Genomic DNA, 16,704 nt, shown 5'->3' on the forward strand with positions numbered 1-16,704 from the left:
AAAACCAAAGTGAGGCCTGAGGTCTAAAAAGGGTTATCCGAATGATAGCCTCAAAATAATTCAAAATCAGGCATGAAGTCCAGAGTGGAGCAAATAATACGCACCAAAGTCTGTGGTGTTGATGGAGAGCATGCTCTAAAAGGGTAATTCTCAGTGATACAGGAATAAGAACCAGAAGTAGGCTTGAGACCGTGGCAGGATTCAATGCATAAAGGCATGCAAATATATTTTATGGAGAAGTGCATTAATTCTTCAGTCGTATATTCTATAAATAAGATGATAATGAAAGGCTCCTGTCATACACATCATGAAGATTTAGGATGCTTTTTCTTTTTTTACTCACTCTTAATCTGGTCCTAGAAAATTGCAGGTTAAAACAGACATTTTAACCAGTTGGATTAGAAAATAGTCTAGAAGTGATGCAATCCTGGTCCCCTTGAAATAAAGGGGGAATTTTGACATTGACTTCAAATGAGCCAGGATTTCATCTAAGATTTTTTCCACCAGATGGAATTTCTAAAGTGAATACTTATTTCCCTTGCATACAGAAGTGTGATAGGTTGGACCCCTTGGGAAGCCACCTGATCTGAGATATCACTGAGTCTACCTGTTCTGCCAGCATGGGCCCCCTTTAACCTGTCTTGCTGAGCCAGGCTCTTAAAACCTCCTCTAACATGCACATAGGCCGGGCCACACAAAGCTGCAGATCAGCTCTGGTAAGACTCAGCTCTAGGGGCTTGCCATAGCACCCAGATGTCAACCCCCACCCTTGGAGCACAAACCCAAAATTATATGAAATTCACCTCTTTCCTCAATGTGGAGGAAGGTATGCACAACTTCTCGCCCCCTAGTTAGAAATCACATAAACTGGGTTATATTGTAAATCAGAAATAAATGTATTAACTATAACAGATGTATTTTAAGTAGTTAAGGAGGTAGCAGACAGAACAAGGCAGATTACTAAGAAAATAAAACAAAGCAAGCAAACTAAGCTTAATACACTAAAGAAACTGGTTACATGTAAGTTCTCACTCTAAACGTGGTTCTGATCATCATCTTCACAGCTAGATGCCCTTCCAGCCTGGGTCCAGTTTTTTCCCCCAGTTCAGTCTTAATTGTTTCCAACAGTCATCTTGGGTGGGGTAGCAGGGGAAAACTGACGACCTGGATTACCTCACTCCCCACCCTTAAATAGGATTTGCATAAGGTGGGAGTCCTTTGTTTTCTAGTTTGACACCCTCCACCCCTCCAGCTTCTCATGGAAAAGTACAGTACATTGCGGTCTACATTGCGTATTGGCACAACTTCTACAGCAGTGATTCTCAGCCAGGGGTATGTGTACATCAACTCATCTAGATATTTGCCTAGTTTTACAACAGGCTACAGAAAAAGTACTAGTGAAGTCAGTACAAACTAAAATTTCATACAGACAATGACTTGTTTATATTGCTCTACCTACTATACACTGAAATGTAGGTACAGTAGTTATTTTCCAGTTAATTTATTTTATAATTATATGGTAAAAATGAGAAGGTAAGCAATTTGTCAGTAACAGTGTGCTGTGACACTTTTGTATTTTTATGTCTGATTTAGTAAGCAAGTAGTTTTTAAGTTAGGTGAAACTTGGTGGTACGCAAGACAATCAGACTTCTGAAAGGGGTACAGTAGTCTGGAAAGGCTGAGAGCCACTGTTTTACAGTAACCCTGTAACCCTACTAGCATAGGGTTATTCCTAGGTCACACATTCATCTCAGACATTTTTAAGCCTATGCCCCAGTATGGCTAAGCTAAAATCTTACATGCCTCGGCCTATTGGCCTTGCATTCCAGCCATGTTTTACTTATGTACCTAATAGACGCTCATCATTCCTAAATGCTTGTCAATCTTATATATACTCTTACAATTTAAATCTATTTAGCATACATTGATTATATATGAAATAGCATATGAGTTGGTCACAATACTAAATAACATAATGATAAATGGATAAAAGGAACTAATTGGCTACAGTTAGCTTGAGCTTGAGGTTTGCCCTTAGCCTTATTCCCATCTACAAACAAAAATCTCTAAATTGAATCAAATGGTGCTTTAAGCTAGAATTAGCTGGCCTATCAGGGCGATGGGTTGAAACTCAAATGCTGCTGATTGTCAAGCTAGTAATGCAGCGGGAATACGGCAGCTCGAGTTATAGCAGCTCAACAGATGCTAATCCAATCACTCTTTGATGCTTATCAAATTCCTCTGTGTAGCTCTAGTCAGGGCCAGATTAAGGCATAAACTAACTAAGCTACAGTTGAGGGCCTCTCAGTAAGAGGGGCCTCTAAAAAAAAAAAAAGAAAAGAAACTGACTCCATTTCAAATTTTATCAAAATCGGTTGATAAATAAAGGAGATCTGGGAAACAGAAGATTCTCTCTAAATAATGACAAAAATATATACATCTGGCTACACAGATACCCTTACCCTTCACTAATTGTTCATTATTGACAGGCAGGAGGCCAAGGCTGAGAAAAAAATGATAATTGCACTGGTAAAATTAGTATTTCTACGAGTAAGTCTGCTATCAGCCTCCTAAGGCAGTGTTTTGTTGGCCAGCTGCTACTGGTAAAATTCTGACTGTGCCTTCATAACGTATCTAAATAAATAAATAATCTTACTACCGATAAAATCGGGGGAAAAGTGAAGTTGGAGATGGCAGTGTCGTGAAGAAATCCTCAAGAAATCCTGCTGAGCTCATACTCGTATGGGACTTGTGCTGGGAGTGATGTCATATATAGCATCTCCCTTGGCTGGTAATATCTGGAAGGCCGCCATCTTTTGCTTACGGTCCAGCACGCTCAGTCATATAGTGCCTTCATTCCTGTTTTTCTTTGTTTTCTTAAGTGTTATTGTGTTCTTTCTTTTTTGATCTGTACATATGTACAATTGTGTATTTTAGTGTGCACACCACTTTCTGCTTCATGTACTATCCATGCTTCACATGATTGAGTTTGCAGGTGAGCATCTTATGGACTTAGGGTCAAGTGAATCTTGAGGAGAATAATTTGTGTTGGCTTCCCTCCGTCAGTTTTGGGAACCTTCACAGTAAATATCAGAGTGTGCTGACAAAAGGATAAATAAAGGGTTTTGAGAAAAATGAAGGAAGATATACATATATATCAAAATATTCTGAGTATTTGGTGAGCAAGTTATTTCAAACTATCTGAATATATGATTTATAGGCTATTAAGGCCTATAATATTCATTATGTTTGCTTGAATATAGACTAATTTTTCCTCACTTTCTCAATGTCTGTCTATTGATTACCAGTCGTTTTTCTGGTAAATTCTTTCTCTGACAACAAGCTATATTCGTGAGTCTGTGTCCCCGAGGTGTTTACTTGTGATTAATTAGTGGCTCTGGGGGAGACAGCGGACAGAGAAGCAAATGCGAAGAGAGAGAGCTTTTCTTGCAGCATTTTCTAGACAGAATTCTGCCCTAAGCATTCTGTGCATTGAAAGTGACAAACTCCGTAGCTTATCATTTGAGGATGTCATCAATGACTTTGCTCTCCAAAAATCGTGAAAGAAAATGTTTTAAATTTCAGTGTTAAAATTAATGTGATGTGCAAACAGACATACTGTAGGTTGTACTGCTTCCATTAAGTAAGCTGGTCTGTGTAACTGTAACTGCTTTTGTGTTGCTGTAGATATAAAGTTTTCATATCTACTAATTAAGAAATCATAGACAAAAATATGTTCATTTGAAACTATTTTATAATGTAAACAAGCATATTGCAAGACATGTTTTAGTTAGATTATTATTCTATTTTTACAACTTTGACTTTGTATATATGTGTTTATATATTAAATGTCCTTTCTGTGAAAATAATACATTATTTTTTTAATGGTATGGGGCCTCTTACACTTGACACACTTTAGGGCCTCAGAATGTCTTAATCCGGCCCTGGCTCCAGAGGGTAGAGGTGGGCAAACTACGGCCCGTAGGCCACATCTGGCCCACGGGACCATCCTGCCTGGCCTTTGAGCTCCTTCCCAGGGAGGCTAGCCCCCAGCTCCTCCCCTACTGTCCCTCCTCCCTCACAGCCTCAGCTCGCTGCGCCATCAGCACTCTGGCCCGCCATGGCTGGCTCTGGCATGGTGAGGGGAGCGGGGGGGTCGGATAAAGGAGCAGGGGGTCATGGGGCGAAATCAGGGTACAGGGAGCAGGGGATAGTTGGATGGGGCAGAGGTTCGGGGGGTGGGGGCGGTCAGGGGACGGGGAGCAGGGGGAGTTGGATAGGGGATGGGGCCCCAGTGGGTGTGGATAGGGGTTGGGGCAGTCAGGGAACAGGGGGAGTTGAATGGGGGTGGGGTCCTGGGGTGTGGTTAGGGGTGGGGGCGGTCAGGGGTCAAGGGGGGGGTTGGATGGGTTGGGGGTTGTGAGGGGGGTGGGAAGTGGGAGGGTGCAGGTAGGGAGTGGGGGCCAGGCCATTTGGGGAGGCACGGCCTTCCCTACCCGGCCCTCCATACAATTGTGCAACTCCAATGTGGCCCTTGGGCCAAAAAGTTTGCCCACCCCTGCTCTAGAGCTTGGTTTCTCTCGAGCTAGGCTAGCTTGAGTGGAGTAACTTGATAATAGAGATAAGGTACTATCAGAGATTGAGGTGTTTTATCATTTGAATTTGAATGATTGTTTCAACCAGTTTATCAGGTACAGATTTAAGATTTACTGGACTGTAGTTTCCCAGTTCACCCCTAGATTTTTTTTTTTAAAATATAAGTACACCATTTGCTACAGTGGTGCAGGAGATGTTTTTAGTGAGAGATTGCATATATTTGTTGGAAGTTCAGCCACTACATACTTAAACTCCTTCAAACTCTTGGATGTATACCCTCTGGGCCTGGTGACTTATTACTTTCCAAAATACTAGTTTCTCCAAGCACCTTTTCTTCTGACACATCAATCTCTGATAATACCTCATCTCTATTATCGGAAAAGAGGAAGTCCAGAGTAGGTATCTCTCCATACCACCTTATAGTCAAAGAAAGGAACTGTTGAGATAGAGTTAAGGTTGAGAGTACAATGCAGTAATTTAGGGTGAAATATGTTACAGGCAAGGTATAATTATTACAAAAACAAGAAGTCACCCAGGAATTTCTGAGATAAAATTAAAGCATAAAATAAATCCAAACATTAGCTTATGGAAATGGAGAGTTACTATATCAAACTTCCTTAATTCTGCTCCGTAGTGAGAATATACAATAACCATGTTTTAAAATTAAGGCATGTTAGTCCCAGATTAGATTAAATTGATTTTAAAGATGTGTTAGGTTGTGTGGTGTGTTTTCTGTGCCTTATAGCTACAAGTAGAGGTCGTTCTTTATATTAGTTATTAGAAAAATCACTGTCGCCATAAATATGAATCCTTGTTAGAAGAATTTGTATTATTCCTGTTTCAAGAACATTTCAAAAGCTTTAAGGTGTGATAAAATCCACAAAGTAAATTTTAACAGCTTTCCCTGTTTTAAAATTTTGTATCCTCTTGTTTCCATTAAGTATTTATAGGCTCCATCTGTGCTACTCTAAAGTTTTTCTAGAGAAAGCATGATTGACATTGAAATGATTTTAAAATGTGTATACTCTTTATAATCAGTTTTGCAAACTTTTCATAATTTTACTGCCCACTAAATATTTGAAGAGGGATCAGGAGTGATATAATAATTATATTTACTTGCTGTGTACAATTGATATATTTTAGTTTGTATATCATTAGTCATATACACCTGTACCCCGTTATAATTCTGTCCTCGGGAGCCAAAAAATCTTGCCGTGTTATATCGAACTTGCTTTCATCCACTGGAGCACTCAGCTCCCCTCTTTTCCCCCCCCGGAGCACTGTTTTACAGCATTATATCCGAATTCGTGTTATATCGGGTTGCGTTATATCGGGTTAAAGGTGTAGTTCCAAAGTCTGGTTTGAGATCCTTCTGCTGATGCTGCTCTAGCAAGCCCCAGAACCTGTCTTAGGCCTTATCCTCTAAACAGTGGTGGTGGGATTCCTGACTCAGGCGATTAACTGCAGAGGGATATATGGATGGTAGGACTTAGATGGAAGGTGCTGTGAAACCCCAGCCTCTCTTCCTCGCCAATCCATTAGTTTTTATTTTCTCATATGTTCACCTCAAAGAGAAGAGAACAGGCCATCCCCAAATGCTGCTGCTTCTACTATCCCAGTGGGTTTAAAGATTAAACCTGAATGGGTCTAAAGACAAATCTTAATCAGTTTTCCCTAAGTAGTGAAAGTCTAAATTGGTTTGCTGACGTGTCTGTTGCCCAAGACATTTTAAAGTGTGTGGTTTTATATATATGTGCTCTAGTGTAATATGTGGCATAAAAATGTAGTGACTGTGTGTGCTAGGCTTAAGGTTTTATTTTTAGTGCCAGTATGCTAGAATTTGTTGTGTTCCATTACTAATTGTAAAAAATGAAATCCAGCTGACTTCGTTGGTGTAATGAGTAATGGTAGAAAATAGGTGTGGCCTAAAAAGAAAATATCTTGAATTTTCTGTTTCAGATCAGATTTTTTTTAAATTGTTTTACGTTCTTTTGTTTATTCCTCCTGCAGGGATTAGGAGCAGAGAGCAAGAACCTCTACCCTTTCCTACTTCCAATTATTCAGCTAAGTACAGATGTTTCCCAGCCTCCACATGTTTATCTTCTGGAAGATGGCTTGGAATTATGGTAAGTGGAAGAACTTTGCTCAGCAGATATTTTTTTTTTTTTCTTATTTTTCCCAAGAGAAGAGAACAGTGCACATTAACATTTCTATCACTATTACAAAAAAAAAGACTTGCTTGGAAACATATATGTAATATGTACACTAAACTGACCATGTGGCAAGCTCAGATTTGGGATCAAGCAAACTATGGACTATTGGTGCTTTGACCAGTGGAGGAGATGCTAAGTTTTAAGGGGTGAAATACAGGTTAATAATTTTTAAGAACTCCTGCTGTCTGTTGAATGAATTAATGTTAAAAAAAAAAAAAAACAAACAAACAAAAAACCCTCAGTAACCGGGTTTACTGGGAAGAATGAGTTGCTGATAATATCAGAGGTAGATAAAATTCTAAAGACAGAAAATAGTGATTCAAGCTGAATTACTGCCCTCCTCTGTAGTGAGAGGTTCCTATGGCATAAATTGGCATCCCAGTTACAAACCACATATGCCAGTCTCTAAACAAGCTTTTTTATCTATAACAAACAGTAAGTTTAAAAACATTTTTTATGGGAGTACTGGATGCAGTAATCGTGAAACATAGGGTGCTTGATGCTGTTTCTAAGTCAAGTGCCATAATACCCTTTCAGTTTACCAATTCATGGGTCTTGGACATTTTATAGCAGTGCTGGTGTTGGGAACAATCCAGAAGGTTTGACTGTCTGAGGATGTAGTGTTTTTTTAATCATGTGCTTTGCTTATATACATAATGAGAAATTTCATTGATTTTTGTATCCACAGGAATTATAAATTGGAACATAGAATGATGAATGTAGTCTGCTCTCACCTGATTGTCACCAATGCAGGATATTACACCTCAGAACAACGATATTTTGAGGGGATAAGGAGACATTTCTGTAGCATGGGTTTCTTTAACTGGTGACTCTTTGAAATTTCTTAGAGGTCTAGAATGCTACTATGTTGTCTTGATGCATGTAGCATGCAACTTTATCCACCTTACCTGCACTCTGCCCATTAATCCCCCTCCCATGTGGATACTTTGAACATTCCAAACTGCTGAGCAGCTTCAAACAGTCGTCATTTAAAAACAAAAATAGAGAGGCATAAAAATGTTTCCTTCTTTCCCCCATTCTTTTGAGATGACAGAACAAGCAAGTATTCCACAGACCAGCAGCGTGGGAAATACTCTTGAAAGATAATCATTTCAAATAATTGTGGCATTCTTCATTTGGAGAGATTTTATATCGATACTAGAAGATTACAATATTTTTACACCTGTCAAAATTGTTCCTCTTATCATGTTTATTATGCGAAACAGGGAACTAAATATAACCAGTGTTGTATTTAATCTACTCTTAGGTTAGTGACATTGGAGAATAGCCCTTGTCTTACTCCTGAGCTGCTTCGAATCTTTCAGAATATGTCTGCCCTTCTTGGTGAGTCTTCATAATAAGGATTCTGTTTTCTATACTAACAACGTTGTTCATGTTCTATTAATAAGATAACTAAGGCTGTAAGAAGTTGAGATATCAAAATTCTTACTATTCAAAATGCTTGAACAAGCTTTGAGTGACTTAAAGAATTTCCCATTTTCTTGCACCCTGATTGTGTTTAAATCAATCAACATTTTAAGTGCTTTGTACTTAAAAAGGCAAAGAAACAAACTGCAGATGATGCTTTTTATTAATGGACTGTTTCCTAGTTAAAGACAAAGGGCGACATTCTGGAGCAGTTGAAGTCAATTGGAGATTTGCCATTGACTTCAATGGGTCCAAAATTTCATCCAAAATATTTGCTGGTTGGTAGGCTAATTTTGATAGGTATCGCTGCACAAATATCCGTTTATTCTCTATGGTGTAATTTGTATTTATGAGGCTGTATGTTCTTGGAGACATATGTTTCACAAAAGATTCCGTGGGTCTTATGTTTGGAGACTATATGATGTATATTCATACATGCAGTGTGAGTGCTTTTAAAATGTAGAACTAACTGAAGTTGCTTAGCAACTGAATGTTACTTGACAATTAATTTTGGAAATATAATTCAGCTATATATAGTTTATTTGCTTACTTATTGCAAAAAAAAAAATCAACTGAGTTGGACTTCATAGTGTTCCATCAAGACTGCACAGTCACTGATTTTATAAAAGCCCCTCAAAGCTTAACACCAAATCAAATAATAACATTGCGTTTGTGTGTAGAGAATAGCTGACTATTCTACTTGCTTAATCAGATAATAATCCTACTTACTACTCAGGAGAACATAAAGAATTAATGGCTCCATTCCAAATCATTAATATTCAGGTAGTAAATTTTCAAATTATATGTGTGTGTGCATGTGTGTGTGTCTTGAAGTAAGTTATCCAATCAGGCAGTAATGACGTGGATGGGGTAGGTTTGTATGTGTGTCAGTGAAATATAACTTCTTGCTGAAACTTTAAGGGGTTCAGTCCTTAGGAAATGGATTTTCTTCACCTTTTTGTATAACTCTTTTGAGAATTTAAAAATACTGCAGTAATTTTTAGAGAGAGAAGGTGGTTGAGATAATATCTTTTATTGGACCAACTTATGCTGGTGAGAGAGACAAGCTTTAGAGCTTTTACAGAACTCTTCTTCAGGTCTGGGAAACTTACTGAGGTCTGGTCTACACTACAGATGTATATGGGTATAACTATGTTGCTCAGGAGTGTGAAAAACCCATACCTCTGAGCGACATAGTTATACTGACCTAACCCCATGGCATAGACAGCATGTTGGCTGGAGAAGGCCTCCTTCCGACATAACTACCGCCTCTCGGGGAGGTAAGTACACCCATAGGGGAGGATTAACTATGCTGACAGGAGAGCTCTCTCCTGACAGTGTAGATTGTCTTCATTAAAGCGCTGCAGAAGCACAGCTGCACTGATGCAAAGTTTTAAGTGTAGACTTGCCCTTAGAGTGTCACAGCTAAACACAAGGTGGAATGGATTGTTTGCCATAAGTAGTTAACATACATTTCAAGGAACCATTCAAGGTGAAGTGGCCCATTAACACCCCTCTAGTAATAGGGAGAAAAGGAAGGAGGAGGGTAAACAGCTGGAAGGGGAGTTGTTTGTGGGTTATACATAGGGCCTACCAAATTCATGGTTTGTTTTGGTCAATTTCACCGTCCTAGGATTTTAAAAATCACAAATTTCATGAGTTCAGATATTTAAATCTAACATTTCATGGTGTTGTAACTGTAAGAGTCCTGACCCAACTCTGAAGGCAGCAGCTCAGAAGTAAGGGTGGCATGATAAGGTATTGCCAGACTTACTTCTGCACTGCTAGTGGGTGCTGCCTTCAAAGCTGGGTGCCTGGCCAGCAGCCGCTGCTCTCTGACCACCCAGTTTTAAAGGCAGTGCAGGAGTAAGGGTGGCAATACTGCAACCCCCCTACAATAACATCGCGACCCCCCCCCCCCATGACCCTCTTTTGCATTGGGACCCCCAGTTTGAGAAATGCTGGTCTTCTCTCCCCCACCCCCACCCCAGTGAAATCTGTATAGTATAGGATAAAAGTACACAAAAGACCAGATATCACGGGGGAGACCAGATTTCACAGTCTGTGACGCATTTTTCACAGCCATGAATTTGGTAGGGCACTAGTTATACATTGTAGTAATAAGCCATAAATCCAGTGTCTCCAGTCAATCCATGATTTTTAGCGTCTAACACAGTTATGAGTTTAAGCCCCCAGGTTTGTCTTTTGAAAGTAATGTACAGATTTCCTTTGAGGATGAAGACTGATGGGTCAGATACAGAGTGATTGTTTTGTGAAAAGTGTTCACCCACAGGTTATGTGGTGTTTTTGTCTTTTATCATTTTCCTGTTTGAATCCATTTGAAAGCATATTGTTTGTCTGGTTTCATCCATGTTGCTATTGGGGCATTTAATACAACAGGTATACCACATGTTGTGATAGGCATGTTGTGAGCCCACAGCTGGACCAGGGTCAACTTCTCTTTTGGGGGATGCCGGAGTGTCTGACTTCTTGTCGGGGTGGGGGAATAGTTCAGTGGTTTGAGCATTGGCCTGTTAAACCCAGGGTTGTGAGTTCAATCCCTGAGGGGGCCATTGAGGGATCTGGGGCAAAAACTGGGGATTGGTCCTGCTTTGAGCAGGGGGTTGGACTAGATGACCTCCTGAGGTCCCTTTCACCCTGATATTCTATGATTCTATGTGTTCGACCCATGAGTCTTGAAAGATGTGTTGTGGGGAATGTTGATAATCGTAGCCATGGAGAAGTCTGCAAATTTTGCATCTGTTGTTCTAGCAGGGTCTGGTGCTGTTTTGAGTTGGTGTGTTCTGGTCTTTGCGGAGCTTGCTTCTGATGATGAGCTTGGAGAGATTGAGGGGTTGTTTGAAGGCTAGAAGAGGGGGTTCAGGAAAGATTTCTTTCAGGATGGGGTCCCCATCGAATACGGGTTGTAGTTGTTTGATACCCCATATGGGTTCCACTGTGGGGTGGTAGGTGACAACTAGGGGTATGCCGTTGGAGCGGGTTTTATTTCTGTACTGAAGCAGGTTCTCTTGGAGCATTTGGATGGCCCATTCCATGATGTGATCTGCTTCTCCGGTGGAATGTCCTTGTTTGGTGAAGGTAGTTTTGCGTGTATTACAACAACACTGTACACAGTAATTTTTGTTACGCAAATATTTCTTTGCTTTCCTTTAATTATTTTCTGCACTTTTATGTGCTTTTGGAAATGGATGAACTAATTGCTATAGCAAATGGATTTTTCAGAAGAATAATTTTAAATCATAAAAGAAAATGTAGAAGTTCCAATTTCTGAATTGGTCATGACCATTTATCATATTTTCTAAGATTAATTTCAGTACTTCGTATTTTATTATGAAGGTTGATGAGATGTGTTCCTTATAGTAGGCAGGCTTAACGTAGTCCCTCTCCTATGATCTTCCCATGTATCTTAATACTAATGACTGAAATTGTGCTTCAAGGAAAAGTACTGCAATTACAAAGGGCCAAGGTTTTGTAGATGGTTCACTATTTAACTTCAGATTTACATGTCCACCATCTTTGTAATTGCTAGACGCTTCCTGTTAATCTTCCTTCTGTATCTTTTGAACATCTCTTTTTGGGTATAAATTTGGTAACATAGTATTGTCGAAGTGGTCTTGATTTTCATAGTTATCCTACATTGCCCTTCCACGTATCTTAAATTCAGAGATTACCCGTGTTTTTTCTCAGTCATACGTCTGAATTAGATGGAGGGAAGTAACAGGTATGAAATGAGCAGCTCATACCTTCGTACACGCTCCTAATAATTGTTAAGAAATCTATATTTGTGATGCCTGCCTTATTTTAAGAATTTACCCCAGAACATACTGATGCTTCTCTTTGGAAGAATTCAAGTTGGAGAGGAAATTCTTTAAATATGTACTTAAATGCCACAGTTAAAATTAAGCAGAGCTAACTTTATGCTTTGGGTCTACAGTAATTAATTTCATATTTTTATTAAGATTTTATTTTGATACTGTTTACCACCCTACCAAAAACAACACCACCAGCAGCTAAATAACTGTGCAACAAAAATAAGATAAATCTCCCACTTTCCGTATGCAACCCTTAGGCAATATTTACTTTTGTAAGCAGCTTTCTGAGAAAGAAGTTCCGTTGAGCTTGTTCTCATGTCAACACGTTTTGGTCGCTGTAAAACAAAATGGGGAGTGCTTTCTACAGGAAAGAGACCTTCATGCAGAGCGTCCTGCCAGCAGCCCACTATTGTTTACGTCACGGGGAGTGTAACAGAAATACCACCACAGATTTCAACTATGGCAGTACAGCATGAGGTGAGAGATTGTATCTCAGGTAGGATGGTGCTATAGGGTCTTATAGATCTAAACCAACACCTTAAATTACGCCCAGAAACTCACAGCCAGCCAGTACAGATCATGGACCACTGGTTCAGTATATTTGTAGCAGGACACTTCACTTAAAATTCACTTCTGAATGGGCTTTAGGTATAGCCCCACAAAGAGCAAAATAATTAAATCCATATTGTATTGAGAATCAGTGCCACATTCAACAATTTGATGAAAGTTCTCAGCTGAAGTTTCAATGTTTTGCTCAAGTTGTTGTCAATCATCTGGTGGAAAGGAGTTCGATGTGCTTCAGCAATGATCTTTTAGAATTCAGGACTTTGTTTAAAAAAATGTCATAACCATCAGGCGAGAGTAGCCATTACTAGTCATAAAAACAAATATGGCTTTGACTTGACTATATGCAAATATTATTTTTGCACCAACTTATTATGGAGTGTAATGCTTTTCTTTAGGCAAACAAAAGTGTTTTCCCTGATGGTGGGAGGGGAAGGTAAGCAATTAGACTCTTTAGTTCAACAAATTTTCTATTCCATGTTAAAATGCACTTAATTAATAAAACCACCTAATGGAAGCTAGACCTTGTGGCTAAAAGCCTTCAGACTTTCTGCTCCTTGTTATTCAAAAGGAGAACCCACAATAACTCTGAAAACAAATGGTTGTAGAAAATAATGAACAAGGATGTGGCTTGGAATTCTTGATGAAATCACTAGGAAAGGTCAAGTCCCCAATCCAGGAATTTCCTGAAACATTCCAGTCGACTGAGCTATGGAGCATCTCTAGGACATCGGAGCACTGGAGAAAAGTGCTTAGGAAGGAAAGGTTCATCCTGGTTGTATTTCATCATCTTTATGGGTTTCAAGACATCTTGGGCACTGCTATTCACAACATACCATCCTCAAGACTGAAACTCTGCCTACAGTATTGGCAGCAATATGGCCTGAGGAATTCATGTCAGTATATATGACCGAAACCCATTTATCTTTCTCACAGCTAGTATTGGGTATACACATCCATTTCCTATTTTATTCTATTCTATTCTATGTATACAAATGTCTCAGTGAAGCAAGTTCTAAATGAGTCAGTGCTAGTTATGCAGGTTCTAGTTCTCTGCAATAGGGCAAATTGTAGTCCAGAGTCCCATAAATACTACCACCATGCAAGACCTGCTTCAGTTATGGACAGATTTCCATTCAAGCTGAACTTAGCCGCATGATAGCCAAAAGGAAGATCCTGAGATGCAAAAGATGTTCTGGGTGCATAATTGGCTCATTTGTGGCTCCAGAAAGAAATGGCCAGAGTGTACTGTAGCGTATAAAGAGTTAAAATCTAATTGAACATAGGATTAACCAAAGGAAACGACCTGTTCTTCAGCTACCTAATGTCTTTAACTGGGTACAATAAATCCAGTCTATAGAGAATGTTTCACTCTAGTAGCCACTATTCTGGCCAATCCCTGTAGATCCTAATAGTATCCAGGCATTCTGTCCTGCACACACACACCCCCACCCCCTGGCCTTAGGGAGCACTAGCAAGACAAATGAAATTTCATCAAATGTCTGAGATTTCAGTAGACTCTAAAATTCAGTCTACACATGAGATGAAGTGTCCCAGTCACCATATTATGTCTTGTGTGACTTGACAGTGCCTCTTGAAGAGGCAGGATAGAGGATTTTCAGATATAATGACCCCAGAGCTGTTCAAGAAAATGAAGTCCTTCAGCCATCTGGGAAAAAGACTGATTAAGTTCCAAGAGCTACTTTTCCAAAATGATGTGTAACTTGCTTTGGCCAGGGGGATTTCCAGATGGTAAGTGAATACTCCCCTAGCAAAGTCCTGGTGATTATGACCACAGATTCATTGTTAAACGTCTTTTGGCTGTCATCAGGGGGAGGGGGAAGGCAATATCCAGAATGGATTACAAGTTACCTATTGTACAAGTAATGTAACAATGATGTGACTACATAATTGGAATGTAATGAATTTTTTGAGTTGATGGACACAAGAAATTCCCTTAGTATAGTATCTGGAGTATTGTGTGGGAAATTTCTTTAAAGAAGTATAGAGAGGCAAAGTAGGTGAGGTAATATCTTTTATTGGACCAACTTCTGTTGGAGCGAGAGACAGGCTTTTCTTGAGGTTTGGAAGAGCTCTGTGTGGCTTGAAAGCTTGTTTCTCTCACCAACAGAAGTTGGTCCAATAAAAGATATTGCCTCACCCACCTTGTCTCTCTAATACCTTGGGACTGACATGGCCATAACTACTGCATTTACAGAAGGATATCATTCAGAAAATCTTATTTAGGAGTCAGAGATTTAAAATAAGGTAGAACCTCAACCTTATTACTCAGAGTGTGGAGGAAGAGAATGTAGCGGTAGTAGTATTAACAGAAGCTGTCTTCCTATAAGGTTCTGGAGCAATGGCTTATTCTGCAAACTCTGGAATTCCAGAGCTTGTTTTGATGTGATCCATAGGGCAGAAAGACAAAATTATGTAGGGTATCCATGCCTTATTACCATTTAAGCCCCAAGAGTCTGTATTAGAGTAGTTCCGGGTGTCTGTAAAATATCGTAATCTTATTCTGACTGACCAGGCTTGTTTTGGGGCTAGCAAAAACTGTGCCAGGATCTCTGCAGACAGGATGCTTGAAGACCCAGGATAAAATCCAGACAGAGGAACTCTTTGAGTGGCTTCTTCCTGCCTAGAGTCTGCTAGTCTTGAAACAGTCATGATCATCGCTTTTGGTGAAACTAATCACTTTTCTGGAGAGAGAATGGGTTGACTGTGTGGAGAAGGGTTTGAATTTCAATCCTCCCCCTTAGGTTAGGGAAAGGATCAGGAATTTAGAGTGCTGGACAGAGGGGTTTACTTTGGATTCCACAAATTCTGTTCGGTCCACGTTCTGAAATGTTTCTCCCGCTTTCTTATCTTTTAGAACATTGAGTCATGTTCTGTTCCTAAGCTTTTGTATTCCATGACCTTAGTCAAAAGTCACTTCACCCCATGGTACTGTTACACAGGGTTTTCTGAACCCAAAGGTCTTGGTAACTTTATTCTTTGTGAGGCAGTGTCAGGAAATAAATCAATAGGGACACAGCACATTTGTCTGATAGGTAGTTGGTATAAACAGTGCAAACGAGTGTTTTTTCGCTTAAAGCTTTTATTTTATTTAGTCTCAGGCACTTACACATGTCTGCAATAGGTTGTTAGAGCACCCCACATCAATAATTACCAAAATCTGGAGTGGTCTTTAAGTGGGTCTGTCAAGGTTCCTTCCCCACTCTGAACTCTAGGGTACAGATGTGGGGACCTGCATGAAAGACCCCCTAAGCTTATTCTTACCATCTTAGGTTAAAAACTTCCCCAAGGTACAAACTTTGCCTTGTCCTTGAACTGTATGCTGCCACCACCAAGTGTTTTAAACAAAGAACAGGGAAAGAGCCCACTTGGAGACGTCTTCCCCTAAAATATCCCCCCAAACCCTACACCCGCTTTCCTGGGGAAGGCTTGATAAGAATCCTCACCAATTTGTACACGTGAAAACAGACCCAAACGCTTGGATCTTAGGAACAATGAAAAATCAATCAGGTTCTTAAAAGAAGAATTTTAATTAAAGAAAAGGTAAAAGAATCACCTCTGTAAAATCAGGATGGTAAATACCTTACAGGGTAATCAGATTCAAAACATAGAGAATCCCTCTAGGCAAAACCTTAAGTTACAAAAAGACACAAAAACAGGAAAATACATTCCATCCAGCACAGCATATTTTACCAGCCATTAAACAAAAGGAAATCTAATGCATTTCTAGCTAGATTGCTTACTAACTTAACAGGGGTGTAGGACTGCATTCCTGATCTTTTCTCGGCAAAAGCATCACACAAACAGACAAACCCTTTGTCCGTCCGTCCCCCGTCCGTCCCCGATTTGAAAGTATCTTGTCCCCTCATTGGTCATTTTGGGTCAGGTGCCAGCGAGGTTATCTTAGCTTCTTAACCATTTACAGGTGAAAGGGTTTTGTCTCTGGCCAGAAGGGATTTTATAGCACTGTATACAGAAAGGTGGTTACCCTTCCCTTTATATTTACGACAGGGTCAGTGACAGGTTTCTGGTGGCTGGCCTTCCATCTG

At 39.7% G+C, this 16,704-nt stretch overlaps 1 protein-coding gene across 4 annotated transcripts in view; it reads left to right on the forward strand.

Annotated features, from left to right (window-relative positions):
* The window catches only part of IPO11 (importin 11), a 297,819-nt gene that overhangs the window by 127,420 nt on the left and 153,695 nt on the right, over window positions 1-16,704 (forward strand). For 3 of the 4 annotated variants that reach the window (XR_012158885.1, XM_073344033.1, XM_073344035.1), the window contains exons 22-24: window positions 6,607-6,722; window positions 7,498-7,635; window positions 8,077-8,153. Coding sequence is in view for 3 of the 4 variants with exons in the window: in XM_073344033.1 (XP_073200134.1) it covers window positions 6,607-6,722; window positions 7,498-7,635; window positions 8,077-8,153 (331 nt within the window). In the remaining variant the exon portion in view is untranslated. The remainder of the gene's footprint in view (window positions 1-6,606; window positions 6,723-7,497; window positions 7,636-8,076; window positions 8,154-16,704) is intronic. The other variant, XM_073344034.1, reaches the window with a different exon arrangement.

Source organism: Lepidochelys kempii, chromosome 5 (genome assembly GCF_965140265.1).
Source record: "Lepidochelys kempii isolate rLepKem1 chromosome 5, rLepKem1.hap2, whole genome shotgun sequence".
In the NCBI taxonomy this organism is placed as follows: domain Eukaryota; kingdom Metazoa; phylum Chordata; order Testudines; family Cheloniidae; genus Lepidochelys; species Lepidochelys kempii.